At 39.1% G+C, this 16738-nt stretch overlaps 1 protein-coding gene across 2 annotated transcripts in view; it reads right to left on the reverse strand.

Moving 5' to 3' along the window:
- Positions 1–4079: 4079 nt before the first annotated feature.
- The window catches only part of CAPSL (calcyphosine like), a 28129-nt gene continuing 15470 nt past the window's right edge, over positions 4080–16738 (reverse strand). The window contains exons 3-5 of one of the 2 annotated variants that reach the window (XM_003274342.2): positions 10144–10321; positions 9643–9852; positions 4080–4438 (exon numbers count right to left, since the gene is read on the reverse strand). In XM_003274342.2, the coding sequence (XP_003274390.1) occupies positions 4337–4438; positions 9643–9852; positions 10144–10321 (490 nt within the window). In that variant the 3' untranslated portion in view covers positions 4080–4336. The remainder of the gene's footprint in view (positions 4439–9642; positions 9853–10143; positions 10322–16738) is intronic. The other variant, XM_003274343.2, reaches the window with a different exon arrangement.

Genomic DNA, 16738 nt, shown 5'->3' on the forward strand with positions numbered 1-16738 from the left:
CCTGTAGTCCCAGCTACTTGGGAGGCTGAGGCAGGAGAATGGCGTGAACCAGGGAGGCGGAGCTTGCAGTGAGCCGAGATTGCGCCACTGCACTCCAACCTGGGTGACAGAGCGAGACTCCGTCTCAATAAATAAATAAATAAATAAATAAATAAATAAATAAATAAAATAAAACTTTACTGCTTCATTCAACAGGATCTTAATTTAAAAGAACAATCAATAATCTCCAGGAAAGCAAGTTTGTTGACCAATTTGGAAAATTGGAAAATATGAGGTTCTTCATTTCTGTACTCAAAATAGATATGCATGGTCGGGCGTGGTGGCTCAAGCCTGTAATCCCAGCACTTTGGGAGGCTGAGGTGGGCAAATCACCTGAGGTGAGGGATTCGAGAGCAGCCTGGCCAACATGGTGAAACCCTGTCTCTCCTAAAAATACAAAAAATTAGCTGGGTGTAGTGGCAGGTGCCTGTAATCCCAGTTACTCGGAGGCTGAGACAGGAGAATCATTTGAACCTGGGAGATGGAGGTTGCAGTGAGCCGAGATGGCACCACTGCACTCCAACCTGGGTGACAGAGCGAGATTCCATATCAAAAAATAAATAAATAAAAACAATAACAAAACAGATGCGCATAAATCCAAAAAAGGTGTACTACTCAGAGAAGGTTAATAGAATTTCATGAAGCAGAGGTAGAAGGGCCCCCACACACCATCTATGAATACATCTGGTAAATTCTATCTCTCCACTTGATTAAACTTCAACATAGACTGCATCTGCAGGTAGTTTAGTGAGAATGGAAGTATTACCTACTTGTACTCCCATGGCTCAGTGAGACAATCTACTTTGGCCAAGAGAATTAAAGAGCCAAGACAATTATCTGCCTCCAAATATAGAGAGGGATTTTCCTTGCATTGTCTTGATAGGCTGTCTATGTTCGTGAAATTGACTACGTCACTCCCCGACACAGTGCCACAGAAAGGGCTCCAACTGTCCTGGCTTCAGAGGCTGAATGAGATTCTGGGAGGGGAATTTGGGTGCCTGTTCTTCCCCTCCCTCTCTACCCTCTTTGATGTCTTAAAAACTGTGAGTTGTTAGTTTGGTTTGAAAGCCAGTGGTTTTGCTTGCAATTATTCTAGTTCACTGCTCTGTCCCTACAGCCTAGAAAAAAAGCATGTGTCTCAATAAATATTTATTGATGGGATGTATTTACACCTGCAAGCCATGATGTATGCCAAGTCAATCTGCAGCTAGTTGGAGAACACCCAGCTCTGCCTTTGAAAAGCATGATTACGGTATGAAATGTGACTCCATGCCTGCTGCCAAACCATACAGAACAAGTACATGGTCCTCCAAAGTGCCATCTGTGCCTGGGAAGATCCTATCACAGTTTAAATCACTGTGAAAACCAGCCCCACAGACCAGCAGAAAGAATTCTGCCTCAGTCTACAGTTTAGCTTGCATAGCTTGCACATTCTGGGTTTCTCATTTGCACTGTGAATGGAGTCCAAGTATGATGTGCACAGCAGCAGAGAGTCAGAGTCTCTGGCCATTCTTGCATGGGTTTGCCTTTGATCAAGTTAGAAATCCAAATTCAGTATTGTTATGGGTGGCTTGTTCTGACAAACTCTCATTCTCAGAATGTTTGCATACATCATTCTTGTTTCATAAAAAGTTGCTAATTTCATTCTCTTTTCTTTGGCTTGTTTAATTTTCTATCTGAGGACCAGACCCAACAGGTGAGGTTTTCCTGAGGGATGTTTTGGCAACTTTTTATTGTGTTTTATCTTCTGACCTAAGGGCTTAGTTTTTAAATTGTAAACAGAGTAAGCTTTAAAATCTGTAAGTTAAATAAACAAAAAATATATCCAGAAGAGTGTTAGCAAATGATTTCTTTAAATGTCTCTTCTCTGTTCCTCCCACTCCTACTAGAAGGAGTAGAGCTAAATAATGCACAATTCCTGACTGTGCCAGAAGCCATAGAGGAGAATGAGAATTGGAGTGCAGTGACCCTTGACCATTAGGTTATTAGCAGATTTTGTTTCCAGAGGGTAAGGACCTTGGTGGAACCTTGCTCATGGGCCCAGAACCCAAACCGCTAGAAGAGAAGCAACTAAATGTGACCAAATACACTATGAGGTATGGGTTATCTGAAATCGGATTGCTGTGCCCTGTGCCCCCATTAGACAGGAAGCAAAGTATCACCGGAGAAGCCTAAGCTGATAGCTCCAACCTAGTCCTCAGAATCACATGCTCACTCTGTAGCCTCAGTTAAGCTGAGGCATGAGTCATACCCAGAATCAAAGACAAGAATCTTTCTAGAGCAAAAGCCTTGAAACCCACCATCCCCAGGAAATAGGGGACCTCTCCTTAGCCACAGTCTGCAAGGCACAGGCTGCAAAAATACATGGATTTTTTTCTATACATTTCTTTACAATTTCTTCTGGTTTTCTACGTAAGTCTACACGTTTCTTCATAACACTTGGTATCTTTGGCCCAACCAATCTCTGTATGAGCAGAGATAATAAATCCAATACAAAATCAGACTTGTGCAATTAAGTAAAAAAAAAAAAAAAACTAGTTTCTGGTAATACGGGGATGCACCCAACCTCAAGAAAAAGTTGAGCATCTCAACAAGTTACTTAATAACTTCTATAATGCTTATCTAGCAGCACTGGTTTTCACATGTTTTAAATTAATACATATCCGAATCTCAACTTCCAAGCCTATGAAATAAAACCTAAACAGTGAATTGATACAAAATATGGCAAGTGTGTTCAATCCCTAAATCCAGAGCCAATTAAATATATAAGACCTTAAAGACGACTATTAACCCAATCCACGTCTGCAAACTGGGGGATGAGTGCAGCTAAGGACAGAGGCAAAAGGAGGTATTTCACCTAGCAGCAAGGTGGGTAGGCATTGTCTCCAGCACCATAACCAGAGGCTGGTCACTGTGCTTTTATCTCTGGCCCCAGATACAGAAGACACAGAAGGAGAGCTGTAGTGTCCTTATCTATTTTCCAGCCTCTGCGCTATCTTTGCTTCTAGTAGCCTTTCACGGGCAGAGTCCTACACATCAATGATATGAAGCCAAAGCTTAGTGCTGGGAGGAGGAGGTGTTAAGCCATGAAGCATCATGATGGAAAACCTGCTTTGGAATATTATTGTAATCCTAGTCCGTGTCACACCCAACCTCCTTGTGCTGGTGGGAATTTTTGTTTTTTTGTTTTGTTTTGTTTTGTTTTGAGACAGAGTCTTGCTCTAGGCTGGAGTGCAGTGGCATGATCTCAGCTCACTGCAGCCTCTGCCTCCCGGGTTCAAGCAATTCTCATGTCTCAGCCTCTGGAGTAGCTGGGGTTACAGGCATGGGCCACTATGCCCAACTAATCTTTTTATATTTAGTAGAGACAGGGTTTTCACCATGTTGGACAGGCTGGCCTTGAACCCCTGACCTCAGGTGATCCACCCACCTCAGCCTCCCAAAGTGCTGGGATTGCAGGTGTGAGCCACTGCACCCAGCCCTCACAGGTGGGAATTTCAACATAATTGGCAGAAAGCAGAGAGGGGAGAGATAAACATTCCACCAGGTGAAGGCTTTCTGGAATAGTCTGCCCACACACAGGGCAAGATGTCCCACATAAAATCTGAGCGCCCAGCCCAGTTTCAAAACTTCAGCCACAGGAGTACCATGAACAGTCGTGGATCTACTGCTCAAAGAAATAGCCTCCTTTCTCATACTAGTCTTTAAAATGACTATTAAATAAATCATTTTGAATCTATTTGTCAAACTGCGGCTTCCCTAAACCCTAGGCAGTGAAACTCAAGATGTGCTTGTAGAAATTGAGGCTAACACGTGGTCTTCTTCTGGTCCCCAAATGAGACTGAAACACTTAAAGACTTACAATCAGTCATAAAAAGAGATAAATTATCATCTCACCTAGAAATGGATCATCTAAAAGGAGGTGAAGAAAAACTATGGGTGCATGGGTGAGGGTTTTAATTAAAATACTCAAGCTTTCATTAATGGCCGAGGGATAAAACCTAAAGTTGATTAGACACCTGCATGTATCAGCACAGCACTAGGAGCTTTACGGAGCTCATTTTATTTAAGTCCTATTTTAGAACAAACGAAACAGTCTTAGGGAAGGCAAACTCACAGTTGGCTACTCGATGTCTTTTATTTCTGCCTGTTTTTTGGCCCCAGAAAATGCAGTATTTTGACACAGAAAAAAACATTAGGATGAGTGTGAAATCAAATATGATTCTGATTTTTGAGCTGACGTTTAGTCATTCGGAGCCACATGGCCGTCCCAGGGCCTGGTCCCCAGGTCACGTGCTTAAAGCTTCCAGGCGGTTCTCATCATGACGATGAAGTACACATCAGTGTCAATGGATGCGCTCACGCCTGCATAGTAGTTCATGAACTCCTCAGGGGTCACCTGCAGTGGAAAAGTTAGAAACAAAAACAAAACTTTGCTTCTCACTCTGTCAATGGGCGCCCACCTTGTGCACCTGTAAATAGAAGGGAAATAGAGGATTTCTTTGTGTGTGTGATCATGGCTGAGGAACTGATCTAAAACAAAAGAACAAGTGAAGCTGAGGATGGTGTGAGAACAGCACCTGGGAAGAGAGAAAGTGTTGAAAGTTTCTAAGCCAACCTAAATGGAAAGTGACACATAGGTTGTCATCTTTTCTCTAAGGGTGGGAGCCCGTCGATTCAGATATGGGAGACTGAAATTCAGAGTAAGAAGGAAGTGCTCTGCAACTGTAGTTATTTCTGTCTTTCTGTGACATGTCAGAAACAACATGTCATGTCCTTGTGTCAGAATAAGTGATGTTTTCCCTTTCCAAAAATGGAGTTCTCTCCTGTGGGTGAAGAAACAGATTTCTAGTTAAATGCTCCTGGGTTGCATGCTTTTCTAACACATAAATAACTCACTCGAGGCCCAGGGTGAATAAAAAGCTTACCCCTGCTTCATGCCTCCCACCCATCCTGGCTTCTCTCCACTCTACACCCATGACCATCTCTTTGAAATATTGACTAATGTGTTTATCTGTGCGGGGATTTTATATTACTTTCCTCTAGGAAAGAAGAAAAGACAGTTATTAGTCTTATTTTTAACAGGTCTAGATAATATGTACACTCTAACCATGTTGGTTGACATGATCAGTTGGGGATATACCTATGCCTTCCAAGAATCATAAGAGATGACTGACCCACTTGTCCTATTGAAATTTTAAGTGACCAGAAAAAAAAAGTCACCGGATCCATAGTTCTCTCTCATACCACTCCTTCCCACTAAAAACATAAGGAAGGGCAGTAGAAAGAAAGGCATTTGAACTCAGCTCATAGTTGAACTGTAAATACACATCTACAATACATGCATAGAGTCTCTGTCAAAATTAGGATACCATTAGCATCACCCTTTCTTGAACTTCTTTATTCCTCTCCTCGTTTGGATCCCTCAGCCTCTGCTTTTCAATTCCCTCATTAAGGGATTACATTAAGTTTCACATATCATTATTGCCCTCTTTCTATCTTTCTCATGTTGTGTGAGGTTCCAGGGAAATGTTTACCGGTGTGGGTCCACACCACCTGCATCAGTACCACCTGGGGTGTCTGTCATAAGCCTAGGTCCCCAGGCTGTACCCCACACCTGCTAAATCAGAATCTCTGAAGCAAGCGGTTGTGGAGTTTACTTCTTAAAAACCTAAACATCCCAGTTAATTGTTGTGCACACTACAATAATTTAACTGGGAATATCAATGATAATTAAGATAAAGTCTTAGTCCTCAAAAAGGTTGCAGGCTGGTGAAATACTCCAACAAAGTAAGTGGATCATTTTACAGCAAATAGCAAGTAAAGTAAAAGAGTTACACAAGAGACCCTGAGCCATTTTGATGGTGCACTTTACCGTGACAGTTTGAGGAACACTTTTTACAGCTAATTATTTTTTAATTAAAAATTATCAAACTCCTATTATTTTTAGTTTCTTATTGTTTCTATTTTCTGTTGGTTGACCAGGGATGACAGCCATTGAGTGAGACTCCCTCCACATCCACTGTAATACTCCTGTCCCTACCTTTTCTCTCCCACAAAAGTTGAAAAACTCAAAACTCACTTTCCCAGACTCCCCTGCAGCTTCAGCTTGGGATGGCCAAGTAATAGAGTTCTCACTAATAAGATACAAAGGAAATTTGACATGAATTTCTAGGGAAGCTTTTGCTTTCCTGATGCAGGCTCTAGCCCTTTCTCATTCCCTCCTTCTCCCTCCTTTGTCCTGCTGCCTGAAACTCAGATGTGCTGGCTGAAGTTAGGCAACCATCTTGAGATCATGAAGGAAAGGCCAGGAAAATCACAAAGACCTCAGCTCTGCTCTCTTTAAGCCACTCAAGTGAGAACATCAAGTAGAATAAAAAATAAAACCTAATTTGTGTATTCCAGTGTATAATAAGATTTCCTATTTCTTGCGATTGAAAGCAAACCCTAACTGAAACACCAATACATGATTGAGACTGGTATTGTGACCTCCATCCTTCCATCCCAAACTCCCCCAGTGGAATGGAGTGACCTGAGTTCAGTTGGCTCTGATGGAGAATGGAGAAGGAATCCAAGATGGGCAAAAGATAAAGGAAGCATTAAACCTCACTTGGAAGTCAGATGACATCAAGCCAGAGGTCAGAGCTAACGTATTTGATCACTTTGGAAAAAGCCATCAGTTACTCTTAGCTAGGTGTTTGCTTGTTTTCTGAGACTCAACTTATATTGGGAATGGCCTGAATCGCAAATTCTCTGATCCCCTGTAAATTTGCCCTCGTCATAATAAATTGCTGGTTAGCAATAATTACTATCCTTATTCATTTTATTTGACATTAGAAAAAATGAGAGACTGGGCACTCCTACTTTTAGCAGGCCTCTTGACTAGGCTACCTTTATATGACAAGGTATGTATCATATATACAGGGGAAGGTCCCAGATGGGGGTAATGGAAGTCACAATACAAGCCCTTTTTCTCAGCTCCAAATTAATCAGAAAAATCCTAAAACAAATCTAGGTTACTATTAATACATACACTCAGTAATATACCTAACATATTTTTAATTATTTAAAATTTTTTATGAGATGGATGAGGCAATAGACTGATATTCCCTGAAGGTCTAAAGTCCTAAGAGGCTTTTTTAAAATATTGTGATTATAAAGTCATATATACACATGAAGAATTTAAAACTTAGATATTAAAGAATAAGAAGTAAATGTCTCACCAAATTGGGGTGGGGTTTAGTGATAGAAAAGGGGTAAGGAAAGTCTGTTTCACAGGTTATCTGATTGCTTCACACCTCCATCCAAATGGCTTCCGGCTGCTATGGGAGTCCAGTGGGGTATTAGTGCAAGATTTATGACGTCAAATTCCATGACTGCTGCAAACTCCAGCAACCTTTATGGGTATTTGAGAGTTTAGCCTAGATTATCAAGTTTGAACATTATCCTTAGCTAGGAGCTATGCTAAATTTTTTGCATTATTTTAAATTTTGTCTTATATGGGATGTTTTTAGCCATAAATGAGCACACTGGCTTCAAGTACAGCTATGCTTCACCACAAGAAATCTTAATATGCAAAATAGTTCAATTTGCAAGAGGTAAATTAGAAGCTAATTATTCTCCTCATAAAAGAATTTACCATGGAGTTCCTCTACATCAACAATTTCTTGTGCATTTAAGATACAATTCAGTGTGTGAAAGTTTGAATTACACGTCACCTTTCAGAAACAGTTTTATTATGTCTATTAAATGAGATATCCCTGGTAAGCCATTAGCAAATGCCCAGTTGATATGTGCTCAAAAAATGTTGCCCAGATTCATTATTATGCTAAATGGGGTCATGTGCATATGATATTTGGTAATTTTAAAACAGTCACTTCTGAATCTTTTAGAGCTAAGGATCACAAATACGCGTAAGTATAAGAGTCATCTGGTACACATTAAAATGTGAAGCCGCCCTCCAAAACATCAGATTCTGTGGTTCTGCAGTGCAGCTAGCAATCTACATTACTAACAAATCCTCCCTGATGATGATTATGAACAGCCAGAGTTGGGAATCAATACAGAGTCTGTAACATGCAGATGACATCAAGTGCTATAACTGCTAAAAACCTTAATAACCTTTATAAGCTTTTGAGAGCTTAATGTGGCTTCTTAAGATAAATATCAAAAGGGGTGGTGTGCAGACTTGAATCAGCCGAATCACAACTGGCTATTTTGACTTTTGTTAGCGAAAAGGGTAGCTGAGGTTTCCCCTGGCAATGAGGAGGAACCACCTGCAGAGAGAAGCAGACACACTCTGGGATCCACAAAGGGGTGGGCTAATTTGGGGAAATGGCAGTTGGCTATTTTTCCACTGACATCTCAGTGATCAAGGCCAGCAATACTGGAAGAAAACACGTGATTTTTATTTCTGTCCCTAAGATTTTGGCTGCCCTATTGAATTTCGGCCCTTTTGTAAACCTGCCTCCACAATCTTCAGCCTGAAATAGAGGGTATGTCTCCACCCCTGACAGGGAAATGTCAGCAGGAAGGACAGAAAGGTCACCTTCCTATCCCCAACCCCTTGCTAATGAGACTCCTCATGAAGTTTCATTTAAAAAGTTGAAGGACATTCTCTTCAGAAGAGGAAGGTTTATTTCTTCTTCCCTTAACCACTCTCTTCTTGTCCACTGGGCCACTAATCTTTTCCTGTGCTGTAAAGGGCTTAAGAGACAATGAACCCTGGGGTTGTGCTGCTGCTGACGGTTACTCAAGGGACAACCCCCTTTCCTTATCACCAAAACCCTTAGGTCACCTAAGAACAGAACTGGCTCTGGGTTTTTGTTTTTTTTTTTCTAAAAAGTCCATTTAGGGCTGTTGATAAAGGACAGACGACATTTTCATCTCAGCCTAGACACAGTCATGGAGCTATATAATTCCTTACCCTACCAAGCTATGCATTTGTAACTTGAAGATAAAAGTTAATGGAGATGGGGTGGTTGATTTTGTTTTCAAATTCAGTGCAGTTTAGAAATGTAAGTTAATCTCAAAGCACACTAAAGAATAAATCAGAGTAAATTCTGTTATTTGACGTTCCGTTTACCAAAAACTACCTTTAAATGGCATTTCCACATAGCAAAGTGTGATGACGAATGAGGATGAGTGTGAAGGCACCAAAACATCCTGAAAGGCCTTGTAAATCTGTTCCCCAGAATTAAATTATGATCTCATTTCAAAGTTAAATATCTTTTATTACAGTCAGTTCATTGGAATGCAACTAGCTGAGTATGGTAAATATAACAACCATAAAATGGCATGTTTAATCAGAACATCACATTCCCCAGATGACAGGTCATCACTTATGTGGATCCCCTACCAATACATTTCAACATATGTCTATGAGTTTGTGCATGCACATACATACATTAGGTTTCAACTAAAGTAACATGAAGGTTTCCCCTGGCAATGGAGAATTTTCTAGGTGGTTCCTAGGGAAATAGTTTACTTCTATTTACAACAAATATGGTATCAATGTGTTAACATTTTTAAGGGTTTGGACCTATTTCCCATTTACAATTTCGAATTGAAGAAATTTCCCCTAGATTAGGCTCTTTTACTTACCAATCCATCTTTGTCATATGGTGAATCAAAGTTATCCAGAAATTTCCTAAATACTTGTTCCTCACTCCATTCCCCATTCTGATACTTTGGGTGGTGTTTTGCATTATATACTTCACGAAGATCTTCGATTGTTATAACACCATCTCCAGTCTTGTCTAACTTTCTAAAAGCTTGCATGATTACCTCTTTTCTGGCTCTGGACATTGGAGGCTACAAAAATAGAAGAATACATACAGAGACATACATAAGCAAATGAGCTTTTTTGGTATCCTATGTGATAAAATATCTCATTCCCCTCAATGATGTGAAATAATATTTGTGTGCTATTATGTAATAGGCACTACGATTGCTCCAAAAAGTTCCTAAGTCTGTTCACAGTCTTCTGCTCATCCCCCTCCCCACAGTGTGCTAACAACAGGTAAAAACAAAACCTCAAGATAGCCAACCCAAACCATGTGAAAGCCAAACTCAGCAGATACACTGATTAATGGGGCCACTTACTCTTAATGTGAGAAGAAATTCATTGAAGTCTATTGTTCCATTTCCATCTTTATCAAACCTCCGGAAAAGCTCTTCCACCTCTTCTTTTTCCATGACTACAGCATAATCATTTAACCCTTTCATAAATTCTTTAAAATCAAGGGTTCGATTATTATCATCATCCATAATTCTAAACACTCTGAAGAAAATACACACAAAAACTCAGAAGAAATGTACAAATAACAGGTGTAAGTGTAAAGATTTAAAAAAAATCCACACTCAAGGTTTTGTGAAATTAAAATACAAAAGTCTTAAATTCTTCTCTGCACCCTCCCTTCCAAAACTGGAGAGCCTCTTCCCACCACACACACACACACACACACACACACACACACAAAGTATAATTCTAATTACATGACATTCTGCAAAGGACAAAACTGTGGAGACAGTAAAAAGATGAAAGGTAAAGGAAAGAGTTGAATTGGTGAAACGTGGGATTTTTAGGTCAATGAAACTATCCTTTATAATACTATGATGGTGGATACATGACATTATGCATTTGCTAAAACCCATAGCACTTTACAGAACAAGGTGTAAACCTTAATGCATATGAATTTTAAAAAAATGATTTAGGAAGTCAGAAAATCACAGGGAAGGAATGCAAACTGTGACAAGAGAATCTCACTGTATTATGAAAGAATGAAACATCCCCAAAAGGGGTAAAGGGATAAGAGAGAAAGTACTTTGAGTACTTTGAAAATGAGTAGAGTCTGTAAGAACACAGGAACTGCACACAATTACTGTACTCTAGCTGATAAAGTTGTTTCCCACAGGGATACAGGTTAACAATTCTGATACTGATGTACATGTATACTGAAGTCAAACCATCAAGTAAATGGATAACAAAGATGGAAGCCAGGTTTCTCAAAGTGGGAGTGAGAATTTACAGATAAGATAGGAAAAGAGGCATGGATTAGAGTTGGAGACACCAGTGTGAACTCATACTTAGCTTAATATAGACATAAATCAGAGATTTTGGTTTATGTCTATATTAAGAACTTATTTATGTAACCAAACACCACCTGTTCCCCAAAAACCTATGGAAATAAAAAAAAACATACAATGTGTTTCCTAAAAAAAAAAATATATATATATATAGACATAAATCATTACATATGAAAATATTTAGGCCTGGCGCGGTGGCTCAGGCCTATAATCCTAGCACTTTGGGAGGCCGAGGCAGGTAGAGTGCCTGAGCTCAGGCGTTCAAGGCCAGCCTGGGCAACACGGTGAAACTCCGTCTCTACTAAAATACAAAAATCAGCCGGGCATGGCGGTGTGCTCCTGTAATCCCAGCTACTCAGGGGGCTGAGGCAGAAGAATCACTAGAACCTGGGAGGCAGAGGTTGCAATGAGCCGAGATCACACCACTGCACTCCAGCCTGGGTGACAGAGCAAGACTCTGTCTTTTAAAAATAAATAAATAATGTTTATACACAGATTATTATACACACACATATTTCCTTGTTTTATCAGCCAAGAAGATCTAGAAATAATAATGCTCCAGTAACAATAAGCACGTGTAGAGCCTAGGGCATGAATATACCAAATGGGACATTTTGTAGTACCAGAAAGTAAAGAAGTGCTAAAAAGCAAACAACACAGTGATGGGGATATGTCAGGGATATAGGAGCCAACTTAAAGAGCTCTCAGGATCAAAGCTGGAACAATTAAACCAATAAAACAATGTTGGATTATAACCCAAAATTTAAAAAAGAAATCCCTACATCTATATTGGTTTAAATAAATAGAGTAAATGTGAGGAAAATGACAAATTTCTCTTGCAGAAAAATTCCAAATAAGTTATGGATATACTCTGCCCTCAAGGAGGGAACACATACTCCCCACTTTCTAAGTGTGGGCTCTACAAACAGGTTTCCTTACAAAAAGTACAATATGGAACAGGGAAAAGGGAAGCAACTTTATAGTGGAGAAGTCTGACAAATACTACCTCAATCAGGTGATCAGTGTCAACATCAACAGTAATAAATCATGTTAATCATACATATCTTTGATACAATGTGATAAAAATGGTGCTTTACATCTGTGGTCCCTAAAAACAATAAGCCCAGTTTAGTCATGAAGAAAAAAAAACAGAGAAAATTCCAATAGGTGGGCATCCTACAAAATACTTGACCTGTCACGTTCATCGAAAACCAGGAAAGTCTGAGAAACTGTCATAACCAACAGGATCCTAAGGAAACATGACAAGTAAATGTAAAGCAGAGTTCTGGATGAGATCCTGAAACAGAAAAGGACACTAGGTAAAAACTAACGAAGTATGAATAAATTATGGGCCTTACGTAATAATAATGTGTTGACATCAGTTTTTAAAGTAGTCTATTTAAAAAGATAAAAATGTAACTTTTTATAAGCTTTCATCTTTGCTAATAGACTCAAAGGACCCAAAGTTTCCCCATTCCCCATTAAAGGAAAGCAGAAAATAAATAAATAATGTTTATATGCAGATTACTATATACACACATATTTCCTTGTTTTATCAGCTGAGAAGACCTAGAAATAATAATGCTCCAGTAACAATAAGCATTATTGTTTATTGAAAACCCTATGGTACCTATTTTTCTTGATAATGTCTCCAGAACTTAGCAAAAAATGTACAGGTAGCTTCTAGTTTTTTAAACATACATCCACTGACTGCCGAAAACCTAGACGTTGTGCTAGCTACAAGTAGCCTCCACTTGGAAACATGCCACATTATCTCTAACTATGTCTGATCACCTCCAAACATGTGGTACCTGTCCCTTTTCCTATGAAAGAATGAATATATTTTCTAACTGTTTAATTATGATGCTTGGGATCCTTCTAGTCTTCTATCAATCTCAGCACACCCCACTGTGACCTCGCTCTTTGCTAACAGTCCCTCTTCCTCCATCATTTCCTACTACCCTCAGCACAGCCCTGAGAATTTCCATTTTGCTGGTAATCTACCATGTAGAAAGAGTTCTTAATTAGGATTCAGAAAATCTGGGCTTGATTTTCAGTTTTACCGCTAAAATTAGCTTAATTTCCAATGTGACCTGGGTACCTCTGTAGGTTTCAGTTTTCTGTGAAGGACTAGACTGGTTGATCTTAAGTTCCTTATTAATTCTCAAATAATGTATAATTATCAAGTCACAATTTGTGCTTTCCTCTACCTTAGCTATGTGTAAAAATGACAAATTCTTACTTCTTTGTATTTCATGTTTCATTTGAAAAACAAGAAAGAACACTTTGAATAAGGGAATTACATAGACTAGAACATAGGTCCCACGAGGGCGGAGATCATGATCATTTTGTTCATTAATATGTGTTTACTGTGTAGTGGTCTCAATCAATATTTATTGGCTGGATGAATTAATTAATTAATTAATTAGTGTACAGACAGCAATGCTACAGAAAGTGAACTTATCGGTTTCCTTGTAAAACCTAAATAGAATCTGAAATTAATTATGTATTATTAAACCACCATGTGTTATTCAATAAAATTCACTGCTTAGGAATTTATAATGCACCAAACTTTGCACTGAGCCCTGTAAAGAGGAATAAAAAGGCAAGCGAGATGCAGTCTCTTTTCTTAAGAAGATATTGAAAGAGAGACACTAAAAAGGATAATTAGTGGTTTTAAGTGGGGCAATAATTAATAGCCTACCAACCAAAAAAGCCCAAAACCAGATGGATTCACAGCCTAATTCTACCAGAGGTACAAAGGGGAGCTGGTACCATTCCTTCTGAAACTACTCTAAACAACAGAAAAAGAGGGACTCCTCCCTAACTCATTTTATGAGGCCAGCATCATCCTGATACAAAAACCTGGCAGAGACACAACAAAAAAAAGAAAATTTCGGGCCAATATCCCTGATGAACATCAATGCAAAAATCCTCAATAAAATACTGGAAAACCGAATCCAGCAGCACATCAAAAAGCTTTTCCACCACGATCAGGTCGTCTTCATCCCTGGGATGCAAGGCTGGTTCAACATACACAAATCAATGTAATCCATCACATAAACAGAACCAATGACAAAAACCACATAATTATCTCAATAGATGCAGAAAAGGCCTTCCATAAAATTCAACACCCCTTCATGCTAAAAACTCTCAATAAACTAGGTATTGATGGAACGTATATCAAAATAATAAGAGCTATTTATGACAAGTGAACAGCCAATATCATACTGAATGGGCAAAAGCTGGACGCATTCCCTTTGAAAACCAGCACAAGACAAGGATGCCCTCTCTCACCACTCCTATGCAATATAGAATTGGAAGTTCTGGCCAGGGCAATCAGGCAAGAGAAAGAAATAAAGGGTGTTCAAATAGGAAGAAAGGAAGTCAAATTGTCTCTGTTTACAGATGACATGATTGTATATTTAGAGAACCCCATCATCTCAGCCCAAAATCTCCTTAAGCTGATAAGCAACTTCAGCAAAGTCTCAGGATACAAAATCAATGTGCAAAAATCACAAGCATTCCTACACACCTATAATAGCCAAATTATGAGTGAATCTCCATTCACAATTGCTACGAAGAGAATAAAACACCTAGGAATACAACTTACAAGGGATGTGAAGGACCTCTTCAAGGACAACTACAAACCACTGCTCAGTGAAATAAAAGAAGACACAAAAAAATGGAAGAACATTCCATGCTCATGGATAGGAAGAATCAATATTGTGAAAATGGCCATACTGCCCAAAGTAATTTATAGATTCAATGCTATCCCCATTAAGCCACCATTGACTTTCTTCACAGAATTAGAAAAAAACTACTTTACATTTCATATGGAACCAAAAAAGAGCCCGTATACCCAAGACAATCTTAAGCAGAAAGAACAAAGCTGGAGACATCATGCTACCTGACTTCAAACTATACTACAAGGCTACAGTAACCAAAACAGCATGGCACTGATGCCAAAATAGATATATAGACCAATGGAACAGAACAGAGGCCTCAGAGATAATGCCACACATCTACAACCATCTGATCTTTGACAAACCTGACAAAAACAAGCAATGGGGAAAGGATTCCCTATTTAATAAATGGTGTTGGGAAAACTGGCTAGCCATATACAGAAAACTGAAACTGTACCCCTTCCTTACACCTTATACAAAAATTAACTCGAGATGGATTAAAGACTTAAATGTAAGACCGAAAACCATAAAAACCCTAGAAGAAAACCTAGACAATACCATTCAGGACACAGTCATAGGCAAAAACTTTATGAGTAAAACACCAAAAGTAATGACAACAAAAGTCAAAATTGCCAAATGGGATCTAATTAAATTAAAGAGCTTTTGCACAGCTAAAGAAACTGTCATCAGAGTGAACAGGCAACATACAGAATGGGAGAAAATGTTTGCAATCTATCCACCTGACAAAGGGTTAATATCCAGAATCTACAAAGACAAACAAATTTACAAGAAAAAAACAAAAAAAAAGATCAAAAAGTGGGCAAAGGATATGAACAGACACTTCTCAAAAGAAGACATTTATGCAGCCAAGAAACATGTAAAAAAAAAAAAAAAGCTCATCATCACTGGTCGTTAGAGAAATGCAAATCACGTTAGTTAGAATGGCGATCATCAAAGAGTCAGGAAACAGCAGATGCTGGAGAGGAATGCTTTTACACTGTTGGTGGAAGTGTGAATTAGTTCAACCGTTGTGGAAGACAGTGTAGCAATTCCTCAAGGATGGCGAACCACAAATACCATTTGACCTAGCAATCCCATAAGATTATAAATCTTTCTGCTGTAAAGACACATGCACACATATGTTTATTGCAGCTCTATTTACAACAACAAAGACTTGGAACCAACCCAAATGCCCATCAGTGATAGACTGGATAGAGAAAATGTGGCACAGATACACCATGGAATATCAGGCTGCCATAAAAAAAGGATGAGTTCAAGTCCTTTGCAGGGACATGGGTGAAGCTGGAAACCATCATTCTCAGCAAAGTAACACAGGAACAGAAAACCAAACATCGCATGATCTCGCTCATAAGTGGGAGTTGAACAATGAGATCACATGCACACAAGGAGGGGAACATCACACACCGGAACATGAACATCAGGGGGTGGGGGGCTAGCGGAGGGATAGCATTAGGAGAAATACCTAATGTAGATGGCAGGTTGATGGGTGCAGCAAACCACCATGGCACAAGTATACCTATGTAACAAACCTGCACGTTCTGCCCATGTATCCCAGCACTTAAAGAATATTTTTTAAAAGATGGAAAGTTGGAGTAATCAGAATCTAAAGACTTTTAAATGTCCTTAAATGCTAAAAATTTGAACTTTATTAGCAAGTCGTTTTTAAAGTCGTTAAACAGTTGACTTGAAGTGACATTATCAAAATAATGAGAACTTTAGCAATAAGAGAACTAAGAGAACTCTAGCAATAGTGGGTTGAATGAATTGGAGGACTGAAAACTTAGAAGCAAAGGAACCAGTAAGAATACTATCATAAAAGTCCAGTGAAAAAATGTTGAGTGTCTGCACTTGAGCAATTGGAATGAAAATAAGAAAAAGAAAGCTTTCAAGATATTATAGAAATA

This window comes from Nomascus leucogenys, chromosome 6 (assembly GCF_006542625.1).
Source record: "Nomascus leucogenys isolate Asia chromosome 6, Asia_NLE_v1, whole genome shotgun sequence".
In the NCBI taxonomy this organism is placed as follows: Eukaryota; Metazoa; Chordata; class Mammalia; order Primates; family Hylobatidae; genus Nomascus; species Nomascus leucogenys.